Below are 23,518 nucleotides of genomic sequence, written 5' to 3' on the forward strand. Positions count from 1 at the left end.
GAGTCTCGCTCTGCCGCCCAGGCTGGAGTGCAGTGGCCAGATCTCGGCTCACTGCAAGCTCCGCCTCCCGGGTTCACGCCATTCTCCTGCCTCAGCCTCCCGAGTAGCTGGGACTACAGGCGCCCGCCACCTCGCCTGGCTAGTTTTTTGTATTTTTTAGTAGAGACGGGGTTTCACCGTGTCAGCCAGGATGGTCTTGATCTCCTGACCTCGTGATCCGCCCGTCTCGGCCTCCCAAAGTGCTGGGATTACAGGCTTGAGCCACCGCGCCCGGCCTAATTTTTGTATTTTTAGTAGAGATGGGGTTTTGTCATGTTGGCCAGGCTGGTCTTGAACTCCTGGCCTCAGGTGATCCGCCCACCTCAGCCTCCCAAAATGTTGGGATTACAGGCATGAGCCATGGCCTAATGTTTCTTTCTTAATAAAATGTTCCAGAACAGAGATGTGGCGTATGTTTCACATTTTACATGAACAACTTTATGTATTTCTATTGCATTCCCAATGATGACACGTACACACACAAGGCTTTCAGTCCACAAGGGGTGTGTCAAATGTGCTCCCTCGCATTCGCTAGATGCTGCGCTCTGATTTTTTTGAAAGAGCATGAGAGGGAAAGATTAAGTCACCCTGGTGCTGGTAGGATTGTGAAGAATCTCGTGTTCCATCTGGGCCTTGAAGACAGACTGACCAAGGGAATAAGGAGGTTAGCAGAGGGCAGAAAAGAACATTCCAAACAGAGGATGCTCCAGAATAAAGCTTCACTCAGATCATACAAGTTGATGGGAAGGAGGTCAAAGGACATGGAGAAGCTCTTAGAAAGAAAAACCTATCCTTCCACATATAAACAACTCTATTTAGAGAGAGAACACGGCGTGACCTTTGAGCAGGCGCAAAGCAAGCCTTTAAAAGCATACTCAATTGTCGTTCTTTCTTTAGAGCACCAGAATTCTGGGAAAACCGTTGGCACAGATCCACAAATACATTTCACACTGATTCAGTATTAACAGCCTCTCTCAGCGCTTGCTTTGTCCAAGTATTTAAACCACAAATTTGTTAATCATAGCAGAAGTCCTGTGAGATGGAGGCCCCACATCTCAGACTGAGAAACTGAGACCTGGGAGGGTACTGCTTTTCTCTGCATTAAATTAGATGTCAAAATTAGATGTTTGAAAAGAACGTAAGCTCCCCAAAGGGAATCCCAGGCCTTAATAGGAATAAAAAATGCCTTTGGCTATTTTGGAGTTCACAGTTATAGAAGGTTTTAGAATACAGTTGTTTAAATGTGGCTACAGAGGGACAATACCTTTCTAACAATGGAGAACTTTCTGCTGTCTTCCCATAGTGTGGGCAAATCAGGTGACCTTTCTCCTGAATCCTTTATCTAGAAGGCACAATTTATTGGGTACAAAATTGGCAGTCTCTGATATGAAAATGCTTTCGGGCAGAATCATTGTCCAGGCATCACTTAATCTATTGGCTGCCAAGATAGGGTGTGCAATACCTACAACATAATTTTCTGCAGTGTGGAGAGAAAATTCTGGAATATATATATATATTCTTATTCTTTAAGACTTTTAAATACCTATATGTTTAAAAGTGTACATAATGGTAATACAGCCCAAGTTTATTATTTACCAATAAATAATATACATAATTACACATTTTTTTTTCTTTTTTACTGCTAGTAATGCAAAATCAATAGTGTTTGGAGACCAGGGATTATTCTACCAAAATAAATCACAAAGAAACTAATCAGAACTCAACCAGAGGTAAGTACTAAATTTTTGCTCAACAATAGATGAAACTAAAGTTAAAAGTAAAAAACAAACAACAACATGGTCAGTAATTTGTAGGCTCTGGGAGTAAGAATACCTAGTTCAAATCTTGGTTTGGCTACTTGCTACTGAGCAACCTCAGGTGGGTTCTAATTGAAGCTTGGTTACTTCATCTGTAAAACAGATATAAGAATATCTCCCTCATGTATATACTAAATAGTTCCTGATATCCTTGATAGTTCCTAGTACATAGAAAGGGCTCCATAAATGTTGATCCAGAGGTTGCAAATCAAAATAGGACTGAGAGTAGAATTTTTTTTTAATGGAGGCAGTAGATTGGTCCTGAGATAACTGTGAATGGTGGGATAGATAAAAAATAAATTATATCTTAATTTTATAAAGGGAGGAGCCAGTACTCAGATCCAAGCAATTATTGTTGTTTTAGAATGCAAGCCAGCCAGGTATTGCCAGACGTTCACATTTTTACAGGAAATTTCCCAAGTTTCAAAGATTTGCAACTCATAAAAAGAAAAAAGCACCACTGTCCATGTTTCCACTCTCCAACAAAACAGAACAAAACGTGTTCACAGGCCTACCATGGCCTGTAGGCTATCAGTCTGGGATCCACATATTAGTGATTATAAAAGCTGTGATTTAAACCCTCCTACTTACCAAACTTAAACCAAACAGTTGTGATTTATTTCGGGTACTGAGGGAAGGCAGCAGGGTGCAAGGTTTTTAGAAGCATTGGAAGTTTCCACAGAGAAAATCTATACCTTCCTATTTCTAAAATCAGATTTTAATCTGCTGTGAACCACTGCAAAAGTGACCATGTATTCCCAAAAACAGTGTCTGATATTAAATAGTAGCACTTCCAAAGCAAATGCTTCCTGATAACCAATACAAAGCGTGTCTGCTCCTCTCCCTATCATATTATTTTGTTTATTCCTACACATACAGTCTTTTTAACCACTAGTAGGATACTATTACACATTTCACTCTGCAATTTTTCCCTTTAAATTAATTTTTTGTGTTTCTAGTATTAAATTAAGGTGTAATTTACATACAGCAAAAAGCATAGATCTTAAGTATACAATTTGATGAGTTTTAACAAATGCATTCACCTATGTAAACCACACATCTGTCAAGATACAGAACACTTCCAGCACTGCAAAAAGTTCCTCTGTGCTCCTTCCCAGTCAATCCCTGCCCTCACACCACAGCCACTGTTCCCATTTCTATCACTTTGTGCACATTCCAGAACTTCACACAAATAGAACCATCCAATATATACCCTTTCACCCCAGCTTCTTTCACTCAGCATGTTTTTGAGATTCATCCATATTTCCCCATTGAGTTTACCTCTAGCATGTATCCCAATGCAAAAATAATCACTTCTCTCCAGTGTGTTAGAAATCATCATCTGGGTGCTATTACCTTGCAGTAAACATCCATTCCATGAGCTTTTGGAAACGAGAACAAATGCAATGTCTACCTTTGGAGTCCCAAAGCATGCCAATGTTGACACCATGTCATTAACTGGGAGGGGGTATGGTTGGGGTTCCTTCGAGGTGGGCAGTACTAGCGGATGGGCAGACTTCAGGTTGCACCAAATTGAAAGGGGGCAGTGCTTGGGAGAGGGAATCCATTGGAAGAGCTGTTTCTACAAATACTTAATAAAAAATTGTAAATGAGGAAGTAGTCAATTATGCATCAGCACTTGGGAAGAGGAAGAAAGGAAAGAACACCCAGCCTAGGTGGAGGTGGGAAGAGAGATGGATAAGTTTGATGACCAAGGGACAAGTGGAGTGAGACAGGGATATTAGTAGATAAGGAAAACAAGATCTAAGATCATCTCACGAATAGATAGTACCCCACTGGGCCATTCCCTTCTTTTTTTTTTTTTTTTTTTTTTTGAGACAGAGTCTGGTTCTGTCGCCCAGGCTGGGGTGCAGTGGCCGGATCTCAGCTCACTGCAAGCTCTGCCTCCCGGGTTTACGCCATTCTCCTGCCTCAGCCTCCCGAGTAGCTGAGACTACAGGCGCCCGCCATCTCACCCGGCTAGTTTTTTGTATTTTTTTTAGTAGAGATGGGGTTTCACCATGTTAGCCAGGATGGTCTCGATCTCCTGACCTCGTGATCCGCCCGTCTCGGCCTCCCAAAGTGCTGGGATTACAGGCTTGAGCCACCGCGCCCGGCCGGCCATTCCCTTCTTACATGGGTTCACATATTCCCAGCCAAACTGAGGATGGGCACTGTTTATAGGAGACAGCCCTAATAGACAAATGGCCAGAAGAAAAAGGACATGGATACTTGATAAGGGGAAAATCAACCTTTCTTTCTTTCATTTATTTATTTATTTATTTATTTTTTTATTTTTTTTTTTTGAGACGGAGTCTCGCTCTGTCGCCCAGGCTGGAGTGCAGTGGCCGGATCTCAGCTCACTGCAAGCTCCGCCTCCCGGGTTCCCGCCATTCTCCTGCCTCAGCCTCCCGAGTAGCTGGGACTACAGGCGCCCACAACCGCGCCCGGCTAATTTTTTTGTATTTTTAGTAGAGACGGGGTTTCACTGTGGTCTCGATCTCCTGACCTTGTGATCCACCCGCCTCGGCCTCCCAAAGTGCTGGGATTACAGGCGTGAGCCACCGCGCCCGGCCTCTTCCATGAATTTTTAATGGAGTTCAGATCACATTACATATGCAATTTGTAACTTTGCTTTTTTGAAACTTTCCCCCATTTATTCAAACCTATTGTAATATTTTAATGTTAAATTTTTTATTGAAATATACATCTTACCTACAAAGTTCACAAATCTCCAGTATATGACTCAGTGAATTTTTACATGTGTGTACAACCATGTAACCACTTCCCAGGTCAGATCAAGATCTAGAACATCCCTAACACCCCAGAAAGTTTTCTTACACCCTTTTCCAGTCAATACTACATCCCCATCCCTCCAGATAGCTACTATTCTGACTTAATCTCATGAAAAATTAGTTTTGCTAGTTTTGAACTTCATGCATGATTCATGTGACAGTATGTTCTCTTCCATGTTTAGCTCCTTTGGCTCAACATAATGCCTATGTGATTCGTCCATGCAGTTGTGTGTATCTGCAGTTTATTCTTTTTTATTTCTGGGTAATATTGCATTGAAAGAATATACCACAATTCATTTGTCCATTCTCCTGTTTGGGGACATGTGGGTTTTTCCAGTTTGGGGTTATTCTGGATAAAGCTGCTGTGAATATCACTGTACATGTCCATTGGTGGACATTCATGCTATAGATGTATCGTGTATATGTTTATGTTTATGCACACACACGGATGTATCACACAGGTGTATATAGATGTATAGAAGATGCATGTTTCACTTCTGAAGGTGCTGCCAAACACTTTTCCAAAGTGAGTTGTTCAGTTTATACTCCCACCAGCAATGTAGGAGAATTCCAGTTGTTGCATATCCTTGACAATACTTAGAAAATCTTTTATTTTACCCATGCTGATAGATATATACAACTTTGTAAATAAAGTTTTATTGAAATGGTGTCTCACTGAGGTTTTAATTTGCATTTCACTGATGACTAATGAAAGTGAGACTTTTTTCATATGCTTATTGACCATCCTGGATATGCTGCTTTGTGAAGTATACACCTTTGTGAAGTATGGCTTATCTGCCTTTTTCTTATTGATTTGTAGGAGTTCCTTTTTTAGATTTTTTTTTTAGAGACAGGTTCTCTCTCTGTCACTCAGGCTGGAGTGTAGTGGCATGATCATATCTCAATCCAGCTTCCGCCTCCTGGGCTCAAACAATCCTCCCACCTCAGCCTTCTGAGTAGCTGAGACTACAGGTGTGTGCCACCACACCCAGCTAAGTTTGTTTTATTTATTTATTTTTAATTTTTTAGGATAGGATCTGGCTATGTTGCCCAGGCTGGTCTTGAACTCCTGGCCTCAAGTAATCCTCCCATCTTGGTTTCCCAAGGATCTGGGATTACAAGTATGAGCCACAACACCCAGCCAGGAGTTATTTATTTATTTATTTATTTTTATTTTTATTTTTTTGAGATGGAGTCTCACTCTGTTGCCCAGGCTAGAGTACAGTGGTACAATTTCTGCTCACTGCAACCTCTACTGCCCAGGTTCAAGCAATCCTCCCACTTCAGCCTGCCAAGTAGATGAGATTACAGGCATGTGCCACCATGCCCAGCTAATTTTTGTATTTTTAGTAGAGATGGGGTTTTACCATGTTGGCCAGGGTGGTCTCGAACTCCTGACCTCAGGTGATTCACCTGCCTCAGCCTCCCAAAGTGCTGGGATTACAGGCATGAGCCACCCACACCTGGCCAGTTCTTTTTATATATTGGATATAAGTATGTTTTCAGAAAAACAATGTAACTATCTTCTAGATGATGGCTGGCCTATTCATGTTCCTAATGATGTCCTTTGATGAACAGCTCCTAATGTTAATGTAATTCAATTAGTATTTTTTTTTTCTTTTATGGCTAGTGTTTGGTTTTGGTCCTGTTTAGAACATCTTTGTTTAAGCCATGGTTTTGAAGGTATTCTATGCTTTATTCCAGAAGCTTGTTTTAGCTTTTATGCTCATCTCAAATTAAATTTAATAAATAGTATAAGATAGTGATCAAGGTTCATTTTCTCCCCCCACATAGATAGCTCATGCTTCAGCACCACTTACTGAAAAGTCCATTCTTTCTGCACAGAATTGTAGTGGCATCTGTGTTGTAAATAAGATGACCATATATGAGTGGGATTGTTTATGGATTCTACTCTCTTCCATTTTAATATTTTAAAAAATCGGCCGGGCGCGGTGGCTCACGTCTGTAATCCCAGCACTTTGGGAGGCTGAGGTGGGCAGATCACCTGCGGTCAGGAGTTCAAGACCTGACTGATCAACATGGAGATGCCCCATCTCTACTAAAAATACAAAAATTAGCCAGTCGTGGTGGTGCGTGCCTGTAATCCCAGCTACTTGGGAGGCTGAGGCAGGAGGATCACTTGAACCCGGGAGGTGGAGGTTGCAGTAAGCCGAGATCGTGCCACTATACTCCAGCCTGGGTGACAGAGCAAGACTCCATATCAAAACAAAAACAAAAACAAAAAAAAAACTCTTTCCACCAACACCCAACACCACACTGCCATTCAAGTTTACTTGTAATCATTTTTTTATAATAGTTAAAATATCTTTACCACATTAATTTGTATAGCAATGAGCAACGCTAATCCAAAACCCTTACTATGGTATGCAGTCACAGGCAGGCCCTTGTTCATGTCTTCATTCTCATCTCTGAAGCCTTCTTCCTCATTCACTATGCAGTCACAGTTGCCATCATTCATTCCACATGGCACAGACCTCAGACACACTCTTCCCACTGCAGGCAGTCTCTGTGGCTCCCAACCCCACCACACACACTCTTATTTATCAGCCAGGCCTCCGCTTCAGTGTCACCTCCTTGGAGAGGTCTTCCCGGATGCCCCAACTAAATTAGATTCTCTTATTATCCTCTATATTTTCTCAATTTATAATTATGCAATTGTCTGACTTCTCAAAAGTCTGTAAGGAGCATCACATGAGGAGGGACCGTATCAATTATATGACCAATTATTTGAACACGATGATGGGCTTCAATAGGTGTCTGATCTGAATCGTTTCTCTTTTCATTAAAGATGAAATCCCTAGAGTGACTTAAAAAAACAAAAGACTATTGAGAAGAGAGACATTTAGGGCAAAATTCAGGCAAATGTAATCAGAGGGAAAAAAAAGTGGGGGGAACCAGATTATCTAGTTAGCAAAATAGAGTTTAAGAGGGACCATCTCGGCCCAGTGTGGTGGCTCATGCCTGTAATCCCAGAACTTTGGGAGGCCGAGGCAGGCAGATCACTTGAGGTCAAAAGTTCGAGACCAGCCTGGCCAACATGGCAAAACCCCATCCATACTAAAACACAAAAATCAGCCAGGCGTGGTGGCCCATGCCTGTAGTCCCAGCTACTTAGGAGGCTGAGGCACCAGAATTGCTTGAACCTGGGAGGTGGAGGTTGCAGTGAGCCAAGATCATGCCACTACATTCCAGCCTACGCCACAGAGCGAGACTCTGTCACAAAAAAAAATAAAATTAATTAATTAAAAAGAAGAGAGATCTTTTGTACACACCTTTGGTCTCATCTCCTAAGAATCAGTTTAGTAGTTACTGTTTTAAATGCACATCGTAACTTTTAAAAATGTTTCATATTCTCAGCCACTTGGTGTTCAGGGAGTCAGGAGGTAGTGAGAACATAAGTTCTGCAATCAAGTTGGGTTCAAGCTCTGGCTCCACTATTTACCATGAAGTTGGGCAAGATACTTTTATGAGTGACAGTTTCCTCACCTCCTTCCTAGACTGTTGAGGCAATTAAATGAGATTTAAATGAGATAATACGATAGGTAAAGACATAGCACAGTGCCTGTCACAGAGTCAGGACTCAAAAGATCTGAGCTATCTTAATAATTGTTATTCTTTTTTTTTTTTTTTTTTTTGAGATGGAGTCTTCCTCTTGTCGCCCAGGCTGGAGTGCACTGTCATGATCTCGGCTCACCTGCAACCTCTGCCTCCCGGGTTCAAGCGATTCTCCTGTCTCAGCCTCCCGAGTAGCTGGGATTACAAGCACCTGCCAATACGACTGGTTAATTTTGGTATTTTTAGTAGAGATGGGGTTTCGCTGTTTTGGCCAGGCTAGTCTCAAACTCCTGACCTCAGGTGATCTGCCCCCCTCAGCCTCCCAAAGTGCTGGGATTACAGGCATGAGCCACTGCACCTGGTCAATAATTATTCTTAACATTACTGTGGAAGTGAAGAAGGAACACTGTTAAACCTTCAAAATCAGAAATTTATAAGAATGCTCTGAGAGTCATGAAGAGACTAGAAAAAAAAAATTCTTCTCATAAAGATGGAAAATCTTTAAAGATGGAAGTTTGTGGGAGGTTGGATCTCAGGCGGTTTCTGCCCAGAATTCCCTGACCTAATCCTTCTCCTTAGAACCTCTCTTGGCTCTCTTGCTATCTGAACACATGGCTCTTTCCATGGCCCTCATATAATGGTAGAAAGTCCTCTGTATCTGCGTGGTTATAACCAGATGCTCCCTATGTCCCGAGATGGAACATCTTGCCCATTCCTATGTCCCAGATGTTCCCTATGTTCCCTATGTCCCATTCACCCTATGTAGCCAAGTATCCACAATCATTGAAGAGCTGTCATCGTTGGGTAGAGAGCCCCATGTTGATGACTCCCAAGCTGAAGCCTACATTGCAGTAAGATGACAAGTATCTACCAGCTGATGTGGTCTGGCTCTGTCCCCACCCAAATCTCATCTTGAATTGCAGCTCCCACAAATCCCCACATGTCACTGGAGGGACCCGGTGGGAGGTAACTGAATCATGAGGGTGGGTCTTTTCCATGCTATTCTCGTGATAGTGAATAAGTCTCAAAAATCTGATGGTTTATAAAGGGCAGGTCTTCTGAGCGTGGTCTCTTGCCTGCCGCCATGTAAGAGGTGACTTCGCTCCTCCTTCGCCTTCTGCCATGATTGTGAGGCCTCCCCAGCCATGTGGAAATGTTATTCCATTAAACCTCTTTCCTTTATAAATTACCCGGTTTCAGGTATGTCCTTATAGCAGTGTGAGAACAGACTAATACACCAGCCACTAGCCTTTGCGTGTATTTACAGATACAACTTCTGTCATGCTTACCAGGACCTTACACATTAGCTAAGATGTACTAGTTTTCTGGGGCTGCTATTACAAAGTACCGTAGACTGGGTGGCTTAAACAATAGAAACTGTCTCACAGTTCTGGAGACTAGAAATTCAAAGTCAAAGAGTCTGCAGAGTCGGTTCCTTCTGAGGGCTGTGAGGGAGAATCTGTTCCATTCCTCTCTGCTACTCTCTGGTAGGCTCGGGCCTTTCTTGGTTTGGAGATGGTTCTCCTTGTGTCTCATGCCATTTTCTACCTATGCGTGTCCATCTCTGCATCCAAATTTCCCTTTTTTTAAGGACACCTCATGTTAGGTTAGAGCCTACCCTCATGACCTCATCTTAACTTGATGGTCTGTTAAGGCGATTGAAGTAAGGTCACAGTCACGGGTACTGGCGATTAGGACTTCAGCATCTTTTGTGAGGACACAATTCAGTGCATAACCAGAAGAAAGGAAATTACCTGACAGCAGGGCAAGACGACTTCTCAAGAAAAGAAGGAAACACAATTGGTATAACAACAAATGAAAAGAAAATGTGGCCGGGCGTGATGGCTCACACCTGTAATCACAGCACTTTGGGAGGCTGAGGCAGGTGAATCATGAGGCCAATAGAACGAGACCAGTCTGGCCAACATGGTGAAACACCATCTCTACTAAAAATACAAAAATTAGCTGGGTATGGTGGCACATGCCTATAATCCCAGCTACTCGGGAGGCTGAGGCAGAAGAATGGCTTGAACCCAGGAGGCGGAGATTGCAGTGAACCGAGATCGCGACACTGCACTCCAGCCTGGCAACAGACCTAGACTCCATCTCAAAAAAGACTCTGTCTCAAAGGAAAAAAAAAAAGAAAGAAAGAAAATGTAAGAGAACAATCAGTAACTGTGAGAGTGGATTTATATGATTATGTTTCCTGGGAAAATGGTATTCCCAAGAAACTCGGGGGATTTCAGAACACCGTGTTCTCAAAACCTCTCAGGAATTCCTTTCAATTTTATTGCCAATCTCAGGCTTAATGACTAGGAATGGAGACTCCTAAGTCCTTTCAATGTGCAGTTTTATTTTAATCATATGTATGTAAAATCAGTATGAAGTTTTTTTTCTCTGAGATGGAGTCTGTATCACACAGGCTGGAGTGCAGTGGCATGATCTCAACTCACTGCAATGTCTACCTCCTGGGTTCAAGCGATTCTCCTGCCTCAGCCTCCTGAGTAGCTGGAAGTACAGGCACGCACCAGCATGCCTGGCTAATTTTTGTATTTTTAGTACAGATGGGGTTTCACCACGTTGGCCAGGCTGGTCCCGAACCCCTGACCTCAGGTGATCCGCCCCCGCTTAGCCTCCCAAAGTGCTGGGATTACAGGCATGAGCCACCGCGCCTGGTCAAGTTTATCAATCTCAAGAAAAATCCCTCTTACTTCTGAAAAGCCTGGTTCCCTCCCTCTGGGGGACTCTCCTGGAACCCTTGGCATGCTATGGTCCACTTGTCTGCCACTGCTGCTGGCCCATGAGCTCCACAAAGGGACGATTCATTGCCACCTTTCTCATGACTGTATCCCCAGGTCCAAGCATGGTGATTGGCACATAGTAGGAGCTCAGTAAATAATAGTGAAATGAAATGAAATAAAATGAAACAATCCCCCTCACGCTCCTTCTTCTGTGTGTATTATGACATTGCCATCAGGACAAAAAAACCCAGAAACATCTGAGAAAAGTATAAAGCCTGAGAAAAATCTTAATAGAATTAAGCCTCTTATCCAAGGAGCATTCTACCTTCCCACCTTTTCCTAAAGCTACACTCCAAACTCTTCGGTATCTGGATTTAATCAGCAGAAATCTGGCTAACTGGCTGGGTATAGTGGCTCACGCCTGTAATCCCAGCCCTTTGGGAGGCCGAGGCGGGAGGATCACTTGAGGCCAGGCATTTAAGACCATCCTGGCCAACATGGCAAAACCCTGTCTCTACCAAAAGATACAAAAAATGAGCCAGGTGTGTGGCACACACCTTTAATTCCACCTACTAGGGAGGGTGAAGCAGGAGAAGCACTTGAACTTGGGAGGTGGAGGTTGCAGTGAGCCGAGACTGCGCCACTGCACTCCAGCCTGGGCAACAGTCAGACTCTGTCTCAAAAAAATAAAAATAAAAAAGAAATTATCTAACCTCAGGTTCCCAACTACAAGTTGACTGTAACTGAGTAAACTGGTATTAAAGATTTCTAGCGAAAAACTGTTCATTTTGTAACAGCATTCCAGGTTTTATTCTCTCTCCAAATATGGAGAGGAAACACATGAAAATTGGTGAGTAAAATCTGGGTGAATACAACTGACAATAGAAAAATACTCATTTGAATTCGTATGGTTTCCTGATGGTTAAAAACCAACCATTCTTTTTTAATTCCTTTAGTTCCTTTACACACATTTAGGTCACATCAATCAAATACATGTTTTAAAGTGGCATAAAATCAAATCATTTTAATTAGGTATTTCTTTCATTTTATTTCTAATCCTTTTTTTTCCTCATTCTCCAGCTAAGCAAAAACATGAACCTTCTTAGCAAACTGGTTTTCAAACAGGCTTTCAGAGCAGAAATAATTTGTACCAAGTAATATTTTGAAAGAATGATGAGTTTTCATTATTGTTTTCATTCCGACTGAACTAACTACATTAACCTGTTGGCAAATTTATTGAACAACCACATAATTGTTTTCTGACATCATTTCTAAAGCATGTCTTGTTAAGCTAAACTAATCTTTATCGCCTTTGAAACCATGGATTCTTCTTCAAGAAGTCTTCTATAGCTGACTCTTTCTTATTTCTTTCAGTAGTCTAGGGCAGTGGTCTGTAAACTAACGCCTGCTGCCAGTGTTTGTAAATAAAGTTCTGTTGAAAGCAGCTGTGTCCATTTATTTATGTATTGTCTATGGCTGCTTTTGTGCTACCATCTCAGACTTGGGTAGTTGCGGCAGAGACCATTGGGCTCACAAAGACTCAAATATTTACTATTGTGCCCTTTACAGAAAAAGTATGCTTTAGGCTAATCACGCAAAGCATTCAAATCTTGTATTTCTTAGCTTTTTGCTCTATAAACATTTTATTCATTGGTTTCATCTGTATACCATTTCCTTCAGTTTGTTAGAAAGTTCCCTAAGGGTTAGATTGTCTTTTTATTTTCTTTTTTAAACCAAGAATAAAGTATTTCAGGTTAACTGAGCATAATAATTTTATTTCACTGAGTCTCAGTAAATGTCCATTCATGCCAATACCACTGCTACTGCGTAGAAGCTATGGTGGATTACATCATTGGCTGAATTTATCACCCCTCCTTATATCCATGCCCTTTGCCATGTAACTTTGAATGCCCTCTCACTTTGAGACTGGAATTGCTGATGTGACTCATCTGGTTTACAGAATAAAGAAGTGACAGTGTGCCAGTTATGAACTTAGCCATCAAGAGGTCACGCATATTTCCACATTCTCTCTTGTGTCAGCATGATGAAGAAGAAAGAAAGAAGGAAAGAAAAAGAGAGAGAGAGAGAGAGAAAGAAAGAAAGAAAGAAAGAAAGAAAGAAAGAAAGAGAAAGAAAGAAAGAAAGAAAGAGAAAGAAAGAAAGAAAGAAAGAAAGAAAGAAAGAAAGAAAGAAAGAAAGAAAGAAAGAAAGAAAGGAAGGAGAAAGAGAGAAAGAAAGCAGCAGCATAACACTAACCACATGGCTCATGAAACCTAAAATCTTACTATCTGGCTCTTTACAGAAAAAGTGTGCCGCCCGCTCTTCTGAGGGCTTGGCAGACTCCTGTTGTTTACTGTTAATTTTCTGCCCACCAAACAGGCCAAATTAGAAATATCTTAAACCTTGCCGGGAGTGGTGGCTCACATCTGTAATGCCAGCACTTTGGGAAGCCTAGGCGAGTGGATCATCTGAGGTCAGGAGTTCGAGACCAGCCTGACTGACATGGAGAAACCTTGTCTCTACTAAAAATACAAAATTAGCCAGGCGTGGTGGCATGTGACTGTGGTCCCAGCTACTCAGGAGGCTGAGGCAGGAGAATTGCTTGAACCCTGGAGGTGGAGGTTGCAGTGAGCCGAGATCGTGCCGTTGCGCTCCAGCCTGGGCAACAAGAACGAAACTCCATCTCAAAAAAAAAAAAACAAAAAAAACCTTAAACCTTTTAATAAATTGCGTGTTGATTCAACCGTGAAATATAAAAATGCAAAATGTCTCATTGGGAAAAGCCACATTCTGGAACAGAAATGTCCCAGTTTTGGTCATCCTAAGAAGTCAGGCCTGAAAAACTCTATACTACTTGGCTCTCTCATTTCTTTGTCTCCCATTCATGCGAGAAGCCACTATCTGCCTTTTAAAACTAGGAATATGCATTACTTTGATGAAAAGAAAATAGATAAATAAAACAGTGAATAGTTGTGATCCCCTAAGTTTGGGCAGCGGTCAAAGGGAGCTTTTGCCTCTCATGTAGTGTTTGAAATTTTTACAATGAAAGCCTATTCTTGTATGATTTGTATAATTAAAAATAAGCAAAACACTCAGACATAAAACTAAAATAAAATTACCAAACTGGAATCAAGGCCTCGGATTCATAGCACTATTCAACGATATAAATAATTTGCAAGAATCTGAATCTCCCAGATGGAACTCTAATTGCCAATTATATAACCCATTCATTATTATGTGGGAGGCACTGTGCCATGAGTCTTATAGATATTCTCACTTCATCCTCACAGTCATATAAAGCAGACAGTATTGTTATCTCTATTTTACAGATGTGGAAACTGAGGCTTAGAGAAGTTGAGAAATTTGGCCAAGGTTATCCAAGCTAGTAGGTATCCAAGCTGCCATCTGACCAAATCTCTGTGCTTCTAGAGCTCAAGCACTTCACCAGTGTATCATTCTCAAAAGGAGCATGCTTTCCTTCTACAAGTCCATAATTATGCATTTATATTTGTTAAAATCACTTCGAAATTTACCAAAGAACAATCATGTTAACAAGGGGAAAATAAATCCCGAATCCTCTGTGGCTCTGGCAGTGAGGAAGTGGCAGAAATGGTTTCTGAGGACAAGAGGCACCCTTCCTTCATACTGCAGCCACGGTGAGAAGTGACCCATGCTCAGATCTGCCCCTTGTAGCCAGCAAGGTCACCTATATCCCAAAGGATCCCCCGGGCCTTCCCTAGCCAGCGTTCTAACATCTTTAGATGATGACATCCTCTCCATCATTTATCCTAACACTTGCATTCTCCATTCTACTCAGGTCATTACATAATGTCTCATGTTGGTTAGTTGCCCATATATGCCAGTGGACCTTCCAGGATTATCATTCTAAATGACAGAGATTTATTCTGAATGGTACCTAACATGGTGCCTGCCACCTGTTGAAAAGTGATTGTACATTCCTATACACCAATAATAGACAAACAGAGAGCCAAATCATGAGAGAACTCCCATTCACAATTGCTTCAAAGAGAATAAAATACCTTGGAATCCAACTTACAAGGGATGTGAAGGACCTCTTCAAGGAGAACTACAAACCACTGCTCAGCGAAATAAAAGAGGACACAAATGGAAGAACATTCCATGCTCATGGATAGGAAGAATCAATATCGTGAAAATGGCCATACTGCCCAAGGTAATTTATAGATTCAATGCCATCCCCATTAAGCTACCAATGACTTTCTTCACAGAATTGGAAAAAACTACTTTAAAGTTCATATGGAACCGGCCGGGCGCGGTGGCTCAAGCCTGTAATCCCAGCACTTTGGGAGGCCGAGGCGGGTGGATCACGAGGTCAGGAGATCGAGACCATCCTGGCTAGCATGGTGAAACCCCGTCTCTACTAAAAATACAAAAAAAAAACTAGCCGGGCGAGGTGGCGGGCGCCTGTACTCCCAGCTACTCGGAGGCTGAGGCAGGAGAATGGCGTGAACCTGGGAGGCGGAGCTTGCAGTGAGCCGAGATCGCGCCACTGCACTCCAGCCTGGGTGACACAGCGCGAGACTCCGTCTCAAAAAAAAAAAAAAATAAAAAATAAAGTTCATATGGAACCAAAAAAGAGCCCGCATTGCCAAGACAATCCTAAGCCAAAAGAACAAAGCTGGAGGCATCACGCTACCTGACTTCAAACTATACTACAAGGCTACAGTAACCAAAACACCATAGTACCGGTACCAAAACAGAGATGTAGACCAATGGAACAGAACAGAGCCCTCAGAAATAATACCACACATCTCCAACCATCTGATCTTTGACAAACCTGACAAAAACAAGAAATGGGGAAAGGATTCCCTATTTAATGAATGGTGCTGGGAAAACTGGCTAACCATACGTAGAAAGCTGAAACTGGATCCCTTCCTTACAGCTTATACAAAAATTAATTCAAGATGGATTAAAGATTTAAATGTTAGACCTAAAACCAGAAAAATCCTAAAAGAAAACCTAGGCAATACCATTCAGGACATAGGCATGGGCAAGGACTTCACGTCTAAAACACCAAAGCAATGGCAACAAAAGCCAAAATTGACAAATGGGATCTAATTAAACTAAAAAGTTTCTGTACAGCAAAAGAAACTACTATCAGAGTGAACAGGCAACCTACAGAATGGGAGAAAATGTTTGCAATCTACTCATCTGACAAAGGGCTAATATCCAGAACCTACAAAGAACTTAAACAAATTTACAAGAAAAAATCAAACAATCCCATCAAAAAGTGGGCAAAGGATATGAACAGACGCTTCTCAAAAGAAGACATTTATGCAGCCAACAGACACATGAAAAAATGCTCATCATCACTGGCCATCAGACAAATGCAAATCAAAACCACAATGAGATACCATCTCACACCAGTTAGAATGGCGATCATTAAAAAGTCAGGAAGTGACTGGAGTGCTGGAGAGGATGTGGAGAAATAGGAACACTTTTACATTGTTGGTGGGACTGTAAACTAGCTCAACCATTGTGGAAGACAGTGTGGCGATTCCTCAAGGATCTAGAACTAGAAATACCATTTGACCCAGCCATCCCATTACTGGGTATATACCTAAAGGATTATAAATCATGCTGCTATAAAGACATATGCACACGTATGTTTATTGTGGCTATTCACAATAGCAAAGACTTGGAACCAACCCAAATGCCTATCAATGATAGACTGGATTAAGAAAATTGGCACATATCCATGGAATACTATGCAGCCATAAAAAAGGATGCGTTCATGTCCTCTGTAGGGACATGGATGAAGCTGGAAACCATCATTCTCAGCAAATTATCTCAAGGACAGAAAACCAAGCACTGCATGTTCTCACTCACAGATGAGAATTGAACAACGAGAACACTTGGACACAGGAAGGGGAACATCACACACTGGCGCCTGTTGTGGGGTGGGGGGAGTGGGGAGGGATAGCATTAGGAGACATACCAGATGTAAATAACGAGTTAATGGGTGCAGCACACCATCATGGCACCTGCATACATATGTAACAAACCTGCACGTTGTGCACATGTACCCTAGAACTTAAAGTATAATAATAAAAATTTTTTTTTTAATTTAAAAAGAAAAGTGCTTGTAAATTAATTACAGCAGAATGTTTATTAACAGCTCTAATGCCAAGTACAGGGGTGGCTCCATGACTCATCAGCAGACCCTCCCTGACGAAGCTACCAATTAGAGACAGACTATTACAGTCAGAGTCACTCTAAATGTAAAAAAATAAAGATGTGGGTGGGGCCAAGAGCCATAATCAGTGAAGCAGCTGATTAATCCATGAATCTGCAGGTATATTTAGCTATTCATACAACCAGCATTACCTTATATATGGAAAATGGGGCTACCGAACCATTTAAACCACTTAATATATTTTTTAATTTTAATTTTTATCTTGAGAGAGAGAGTTTTGCTCTTGTTGCCCGCAGGCTGGAGTACAGTGGCACGATCTTGGCTCACTGCAACCTCCGCCTCCAGAGTTCAAGTGATTTTCCTGCCTTGGTCTCCCGAGTAGCTGGGATTACAGGCGTGTGCCACCATGCCTGGCTAATTTTGTATTTTTAGTAGAAATGAGGTTTCACCATGTTGGCGAGGCTGGTCTCGAACTCCTGACCTCAACCGATGTGCCTGCCTCAGGCTCCTGAAATTCTGGGATTATAGGTGTGAGCCATCGTGCCTGGCCTAAATCATTTAAAAATAGTCACCAGGGATATGCTTCCCACAAAATAATACCACCCCATTAACATGCTGGTATTTTCCCAAGAGCACTGTGTAAATATACTACATCCCCTTCTAACTCTCTACACCACTTCAATTCACATGTCAGCAGGACATATGTTTCCCAGGCGACATATTATAAAGAAAAGTAATACTAGGCTTGGGGAATTTCTGTTTCAGGAAGATCTTCAAGGTACCCTGGTGTGGTCACAAGCCTAGGGAGCCTATGATGCAGACAGAAGTTCTCAAGACTCATTCTATTGCTGACAGTCTCATGGAAATCCAGGGCCCAATTCTCCCAGCATGCTGCCTGTTCCCACTCCTTGGGCACGTTCCTGGCCATGTCATGCTCTGACTGACCCACTGGTCAGCAACTGTGGCAGGGCTCATTTGCAGTGGCAGCTGTGACTGCCTTTGGAAGCAGGAAAACCTGTCTGGCATTTCCATTCTCTCATATGAAACCTAAAAGCAATGCTAATCAGCACGATGCATTTTCCCTCTTTTTGGAAATGAATAGTGGTAAGTCTTGTAAAATCCCCATACTCTGAATTGCTATCCTGGCTACCACCCCAACATTTAAAGTATGTTAACGATGGAGACATACATGTCAGCAGTCAGATTTTAACATAAAATTAACGGCTGGATATCTCAAAGGCCTAAATTACTATTAATTGTATGCAAACACTAGCTCTAAGGATATCCTTTACAGCAGGAGGTTGTAAGTCACTGTATCAAAGTCTTAAATCAACAGCCATCTAGCTAGCCAATGCTTTCAAGGTGTGCCAGGAGAGAAAGGACAGGATGATCTTCTCTTACTAAAGAGAGATGGATGAACAGCTGCAAGCTTTGCTGTTGTTTTAAAGCATCAGGGAACCAACTACCGAGAATAAGAAATAAAATGTAAGCAGGGTCAGACTTGTTTATTACATATCCTTTCAAAATATCCTTTTGTTATAAAAAAAAAAAAGTTAATTAAAATTATTGCCCGTGTTCCCTACAGAGAGTACATTTAAAACAATGCGAGTAGCAAAACCCCTTATGTTCCAAACATAAGGTGTGCCTGTTTTTAAGTCTCAGAATAATTCGCGAACTTCCAATTTAATTATGACTGAACTTCAAGTCAACTGTTGAGTGTTCTAGAGATACGGTTTCTGTAGATTCCAGCTGGTAGCAAGTGGAAAGACTCCAAATACCTTAAAAATATGCCACGGAGTAGAAGGGAGGAGAGTGGTTAAAAAACAAGGAAGAGAAAGAAAGTTGTTCTTTCTGGTTTGACCACTAAAAACATAATTAGATGTATCACTTACTCTGTTTACTTACAGTCTCTCTGCATGTAAGATTTCTTCCAAAACCTGCCCTATCTTTCTGGAAATCCAAACTAAAATCCACTTTTTGTACAGTACAAGAAAAACAGAGGACTTTAAATTCATTTAAATAAAAGACATCTAGACATCTTGAGATATTCTAATTTTATCACTAGGACCCCATTCAGTTGGAAAAGACATAGCATCATAGTTTTCCACTCTAAATATATCAGGAATACATGAATGCATTTTAATTAATATGCATAGTATCCTTATTAAAATTCAGATGCTATATTTGAGGAAAGTCCAGAGTGTCAAAGAATCTTGTGTAAACGTGAGGTGACGTTATCCTTTAGAAAGAACAGGGGAGGGAAGCGTTGGAGCAGAGTTCTTGGCTGACCACCCACGTGGGGCCATTGTCAACTTCAAATTTTACTATTCTAATGTTTGTCAACTTTCGTCTTTCCAGTAAACATCTAAGGCAGGTCAGTGAGGAATAGGAAACCACATTACTGGGCTTTTAAATCAGCATGGTCTTTCAAAATCATGCTCATTTACAGGAGAAAACTGTGTGGCATAAAAAGCCACCATGAATTATTCATCAGTTACAGCATGTGCCAACCTCGGATTCCTTTGTACCTCTTAACAAGTGTGTACATGTGAAGTGTAGCAGATCCGGCTCCCCAGTCCTACCAGTCCTGGGTACAAAAGCAAACCTAAGCTCACCGGAGGTCCTGCGAAACAGAGAAGAGTGGCGAGATCGGAAGTGAAGGAGGGAGGCGGCCCAGCTGATCTGCCTTATCTAGAGTTACCCACGAGTCTACTCTCCAGGAACCAAAATAAGTTACACTCTCTTATCTTAAGGGGTCCAGTATCAAAGGAATCAGCAACCGATCGCCACAGTCCCTACGTTTCAATGGAGCAGGCTGCGAGACTGTGTGGGGCCACCCTCTGCAGCTCTGTTGGACGTGTTGGCTGTCCGTCCCTGGGGATGCTGAGCAGGACCAGCCAGGGAACTCCTGAAGCCAGCCTTACCAGGGAACAAACTCTCCCATCAAACACAACTGTAGGGAAAGCATCCTAGAGATGGCATCCAAACTCAAACAAAATGCCCAGAAATAGGATCACAGATGTTTGCTCACAGCCACTGAAGATGCCTTTTTATGTGCTCAAAGGACCAACCTACTGTTGGTTGAGTTGAGCTGGGCTCCTGCTACAAAACAGACACGTCGATTTTAACATCCTACTCCATTAAGAATATCTGTAAATACATTGACAAATAAGATGTGCATTTTATACAGATATATACTATCACAGAAATAGATTGACATTTACGATAATAAGTGTAAAACAGTTTTATCAAATGGAAAAGCCCTGCATCTTTTCTCATCTTTAAAGACACGGTCGACCCCAGACAGAATATATGCTGAGTTTACGAAACGGACGGTCTAACCTTTGTAGTCTCCGATGGTGTGATGAGGGTCCATGAGCTCAGTCATTTCCAAGGTCATTAACATGTACAAAGCTCCAGGGTTTCAGCTTTTCTTCACTAGGCATCTGGCACACAGAAAGGCTGCAACACTCCTCAAAGGAGAGGCTGGGGCCCTGGCTCTCCTCCCAGGAGTCTGTAGGCTGAACTGGACCCGAGGGAGGGGTGTGCCACCGGTGGGTGTGCCACAGCCAGCGCAGGAAGAATGGGGAGTTTCCTGAGTGAGTCTAGCTCCTTCCTCGTGTACAGAGTCTACATCCCCTTCTTCTCTCGACCCTGCCCCTACCACTTCTAAAGAGACCCCTTGCAAAAGCACATCAGCTCACTGACGCCACACCCGCTGAAAACACTCGTTTCTGGGAAGCCACTATTAGAACATGCCAAGAATGTTCCTAGGATTTTCCTGCACTCTGCACAATCCAGAATCCAGACTTTAGTCGCTAGCATTTCACAATAATTGAAATGCATGAAACAAAGAAAGAAAAGGATCGATTTTTCCCAAGCCTTCTGCCTCCTCTTTTTCCTTAATGAATTACTATCTCAACCAGATGGGCTTTTAATTAGTTTCTTCAATACTAGAATTTTTTAAAAATACTATTACTTGGAGAGGCTTCTTTTACGAACAGCCTGATTATTCATTATGGTTTTGGAAACAGTTCCCTGACAAACTCCTGGTATGAGACAAGCCGTGGACTTTGAGCCTTTTTCTATTAGGTATACACACTGTCTGAAAACAATGACCTCATCCGGAAAGACTCAGGAAAGAGGCATATTTTTCCTTTCGTCAGTAATGCCCTGATGTTGGGCTGGATTATCCACCACCCACAATCCAACTTTTCTCCCAGTTATTTGTGAACACCAGGAATTTTGCATATCGGAAAAGTCACAAAGACAGTTTAAATGGAAAAAGACCCTTAGGACAAATATCCTTGGCATCAGATACACATATTGGCTAAGAAATAGGAGGAAACTGGCATAATTGCTTTCAGTGTGAGGGTAAAACATTTAATTCCTCCAATAAAGATGTAACCAAGAACACCCATTGTGAGATATTAATTTAATGTAAGGCCTATAATCAATCCACTGAAAAAGAAGACTATTTGAAACACATTGGCCAAATACAAAGTTTGATTAATTGAAGAGTCCCGGCTTACTGTCTTCCCCAGCTAAGTGGCTTTTTTGTTTTGTTTTGAAATGACTCGAGTAGACAGCCATCCTCATGTGTCACCCTATGTGCCCTTTCCCTGGTCCAGGCTACTGCCTGGAACTTGGTGCCTCTGATAACGTCCTCCTGACTTGGCTATAGCACCAGGCGCCAGACAACGAATCACGACTGGATTGCTCGTTGATAAAATGCTTGCCATTTGCAGAACTGTCATGTGTCAGCTGCTGCCAAAGGCCAGTCGTATCAACTGAAATCTTCTGATTGCGCCTAATGCCTTGCATTCTCATGATAGTGATTCCATATTTTAGCCTAACGTGTTTTTTGTTAGTGTCTTGGGATTTTTACCATAAGGATGGAAGTCTTTTATCCTTGCATTTTTTAAATTCTTGTTAGCCTTCATTTAAAATGTAATGGAGGCTAGTTTTTCCTACTCCTTTAAATCTCGAAGTATTATTCCTACTTGATATTAAATGAGAGAAGAAACCAAGCGCAGAGCAACAGCTATTTTCAGGGGCTAAAATAGGGTTCTAGTTTAAAAATAACCTGCATTGCATTGGTTCCTTGCCTTTTACAAGGCAGGACAGGGGCAAAGTGGGGGAGTAGGCAATCCAATATTGAAACTTTGATTTTTTTTGAACATTAAGCAATAAAGTGATTCTTTCCTAATCATAGTCCTCCAAATTTGACTTGTGTTAGTTGAACCACAGATAATTTGGTTGATGATTTATTATAGTCAAGAAACTGGCCAGGTGTGGTGACTCATGCCTGTAATCCCAGCACTTTGGGAGGCTGAGATGGGAGGACAGCTTGAGCTCTGGAATTTCAGACCAGCCTGGGAAGTATTGCAGGACCTTGTCTTTACTAAAAATTAAAAAAAAATTAGGCAAGCATGGTGGCCTACACCTATAGTCCTAGCTACTCAGGAGGCTGAGGCAGGAGGATTGCTTGAGCCCAGAAGACTGGAGCTGCAGTGAGCCATGACCACGCCACTGCACTCGATCCTGGATGATGGGGTGAGACCCTGTCTCAAAAAAAAAGACAAAAACAAAAGACGTGAAGCCAACTGCTTAGAAACTTGTTTAAAATGCACAATTTTATCTATTCCTTCCTCTTTTCCTTTCTTCCTTCCTTCTTCTCTCTCTCTTTCTTGCTTGCTTGCTTTCATAGGGTCTCACTCTGTCACCTAGGCTGGATTGCATTGGCACAATCACAGCTCACTGCAGCTTTGACCTCCTGGGTTCAACGGATTCTCCTGCTTCAGCCTCCCGAGTAGCTGGGACTACAGGCACGTGCCACCACGCCCGGCTAATTTTTTTTTTTAATAGAGACAGAGTCTCCCTATATTGCCCAGGCTGGTTCCAAACTCCTGGACTCACATAATCCTCTCACCTCTGCCTCCCAAAGTGCTGCGATTTACAGGCATGAGCCACAGCACCTGGCCTCACACAACCATTTTCTAATTAAATAGCAATGGAGCTTATACCATGTCATTTTGAAATCAGAGACATGGTTGTGTATTCCTTACCTTATCTGATTCAGTCATCTTAGAAACACAGAGCAGAAATCTTTCCCAACCACACTTCTAGAAGCCTTCACAGGAAAGTGACTGTCACTTAGCAAAACAAATACAAACGCTTAAAATTGTATCTTCACCTGTATTTGAGAAATGCTTAATTAAATATTGTTAAACAGTTTTCTTAACCATGGACTTACTAGGTATTAATATGCAGGTGTGCCTGTAACTAAGAGATAAATAAGATAAGAAGCATTTCCTGAATTTATTCAACCAGAGAACCCTCAACCCAGTACAACTATGAACTTCTCATGAAACA

The 23,518-nt window shown here is 41.9% G+C and overlaps 1 protein-coding gene across 4 annotated transcripts in view; it reads right to left on the reverse strand.

The window, feature by feature from the left end:
• ABLIM1 (actin binding LIM protein 1) overlaps window positions 1–21,199 on the reverse strand; it is a 251,805-nt gene extending 230,606 nt beyond the window's left edge. For 3 of the 4 annotated variants that reach the window (XM_025395745.1, XM_025395747.1, XM_025395744.1), the window contains exon 1: window positions 20,486–21,193. In XM_025395745.1, coding sequence (XP_025251530.1) covers window positions 20,486–20,549 — 64 coding nt within the window. In that variant the 5' untranslated portion in view covers window positions 20,550–21,193. Of the gene's footprint in view, window positions 1–20,485 lie in introns of all 4 variants that reach the window. The other variant, XM_025395743.1, reaches the window with a different exon arrangement.
• Between the last annotated feature and the right edge of the window lie 2,319 nt (window positions 21,200–23,518).

The sequence above is a fragment of the Theropithecus gelada genome, chromosome 9 (assembly GCF_003255815.1).
Source record: "Theropithecus gelada isolate Dixy chromosome 9, Tgel_1.0, whole genome shotgun sequence".
In the NCBI taxonomy this organism is placed as follows: Eukaryota; Metazoa; Chordata; class Mammalia; order Primates; family Cercopithecidae; genus Theropithecus; species Theropithecus gelada.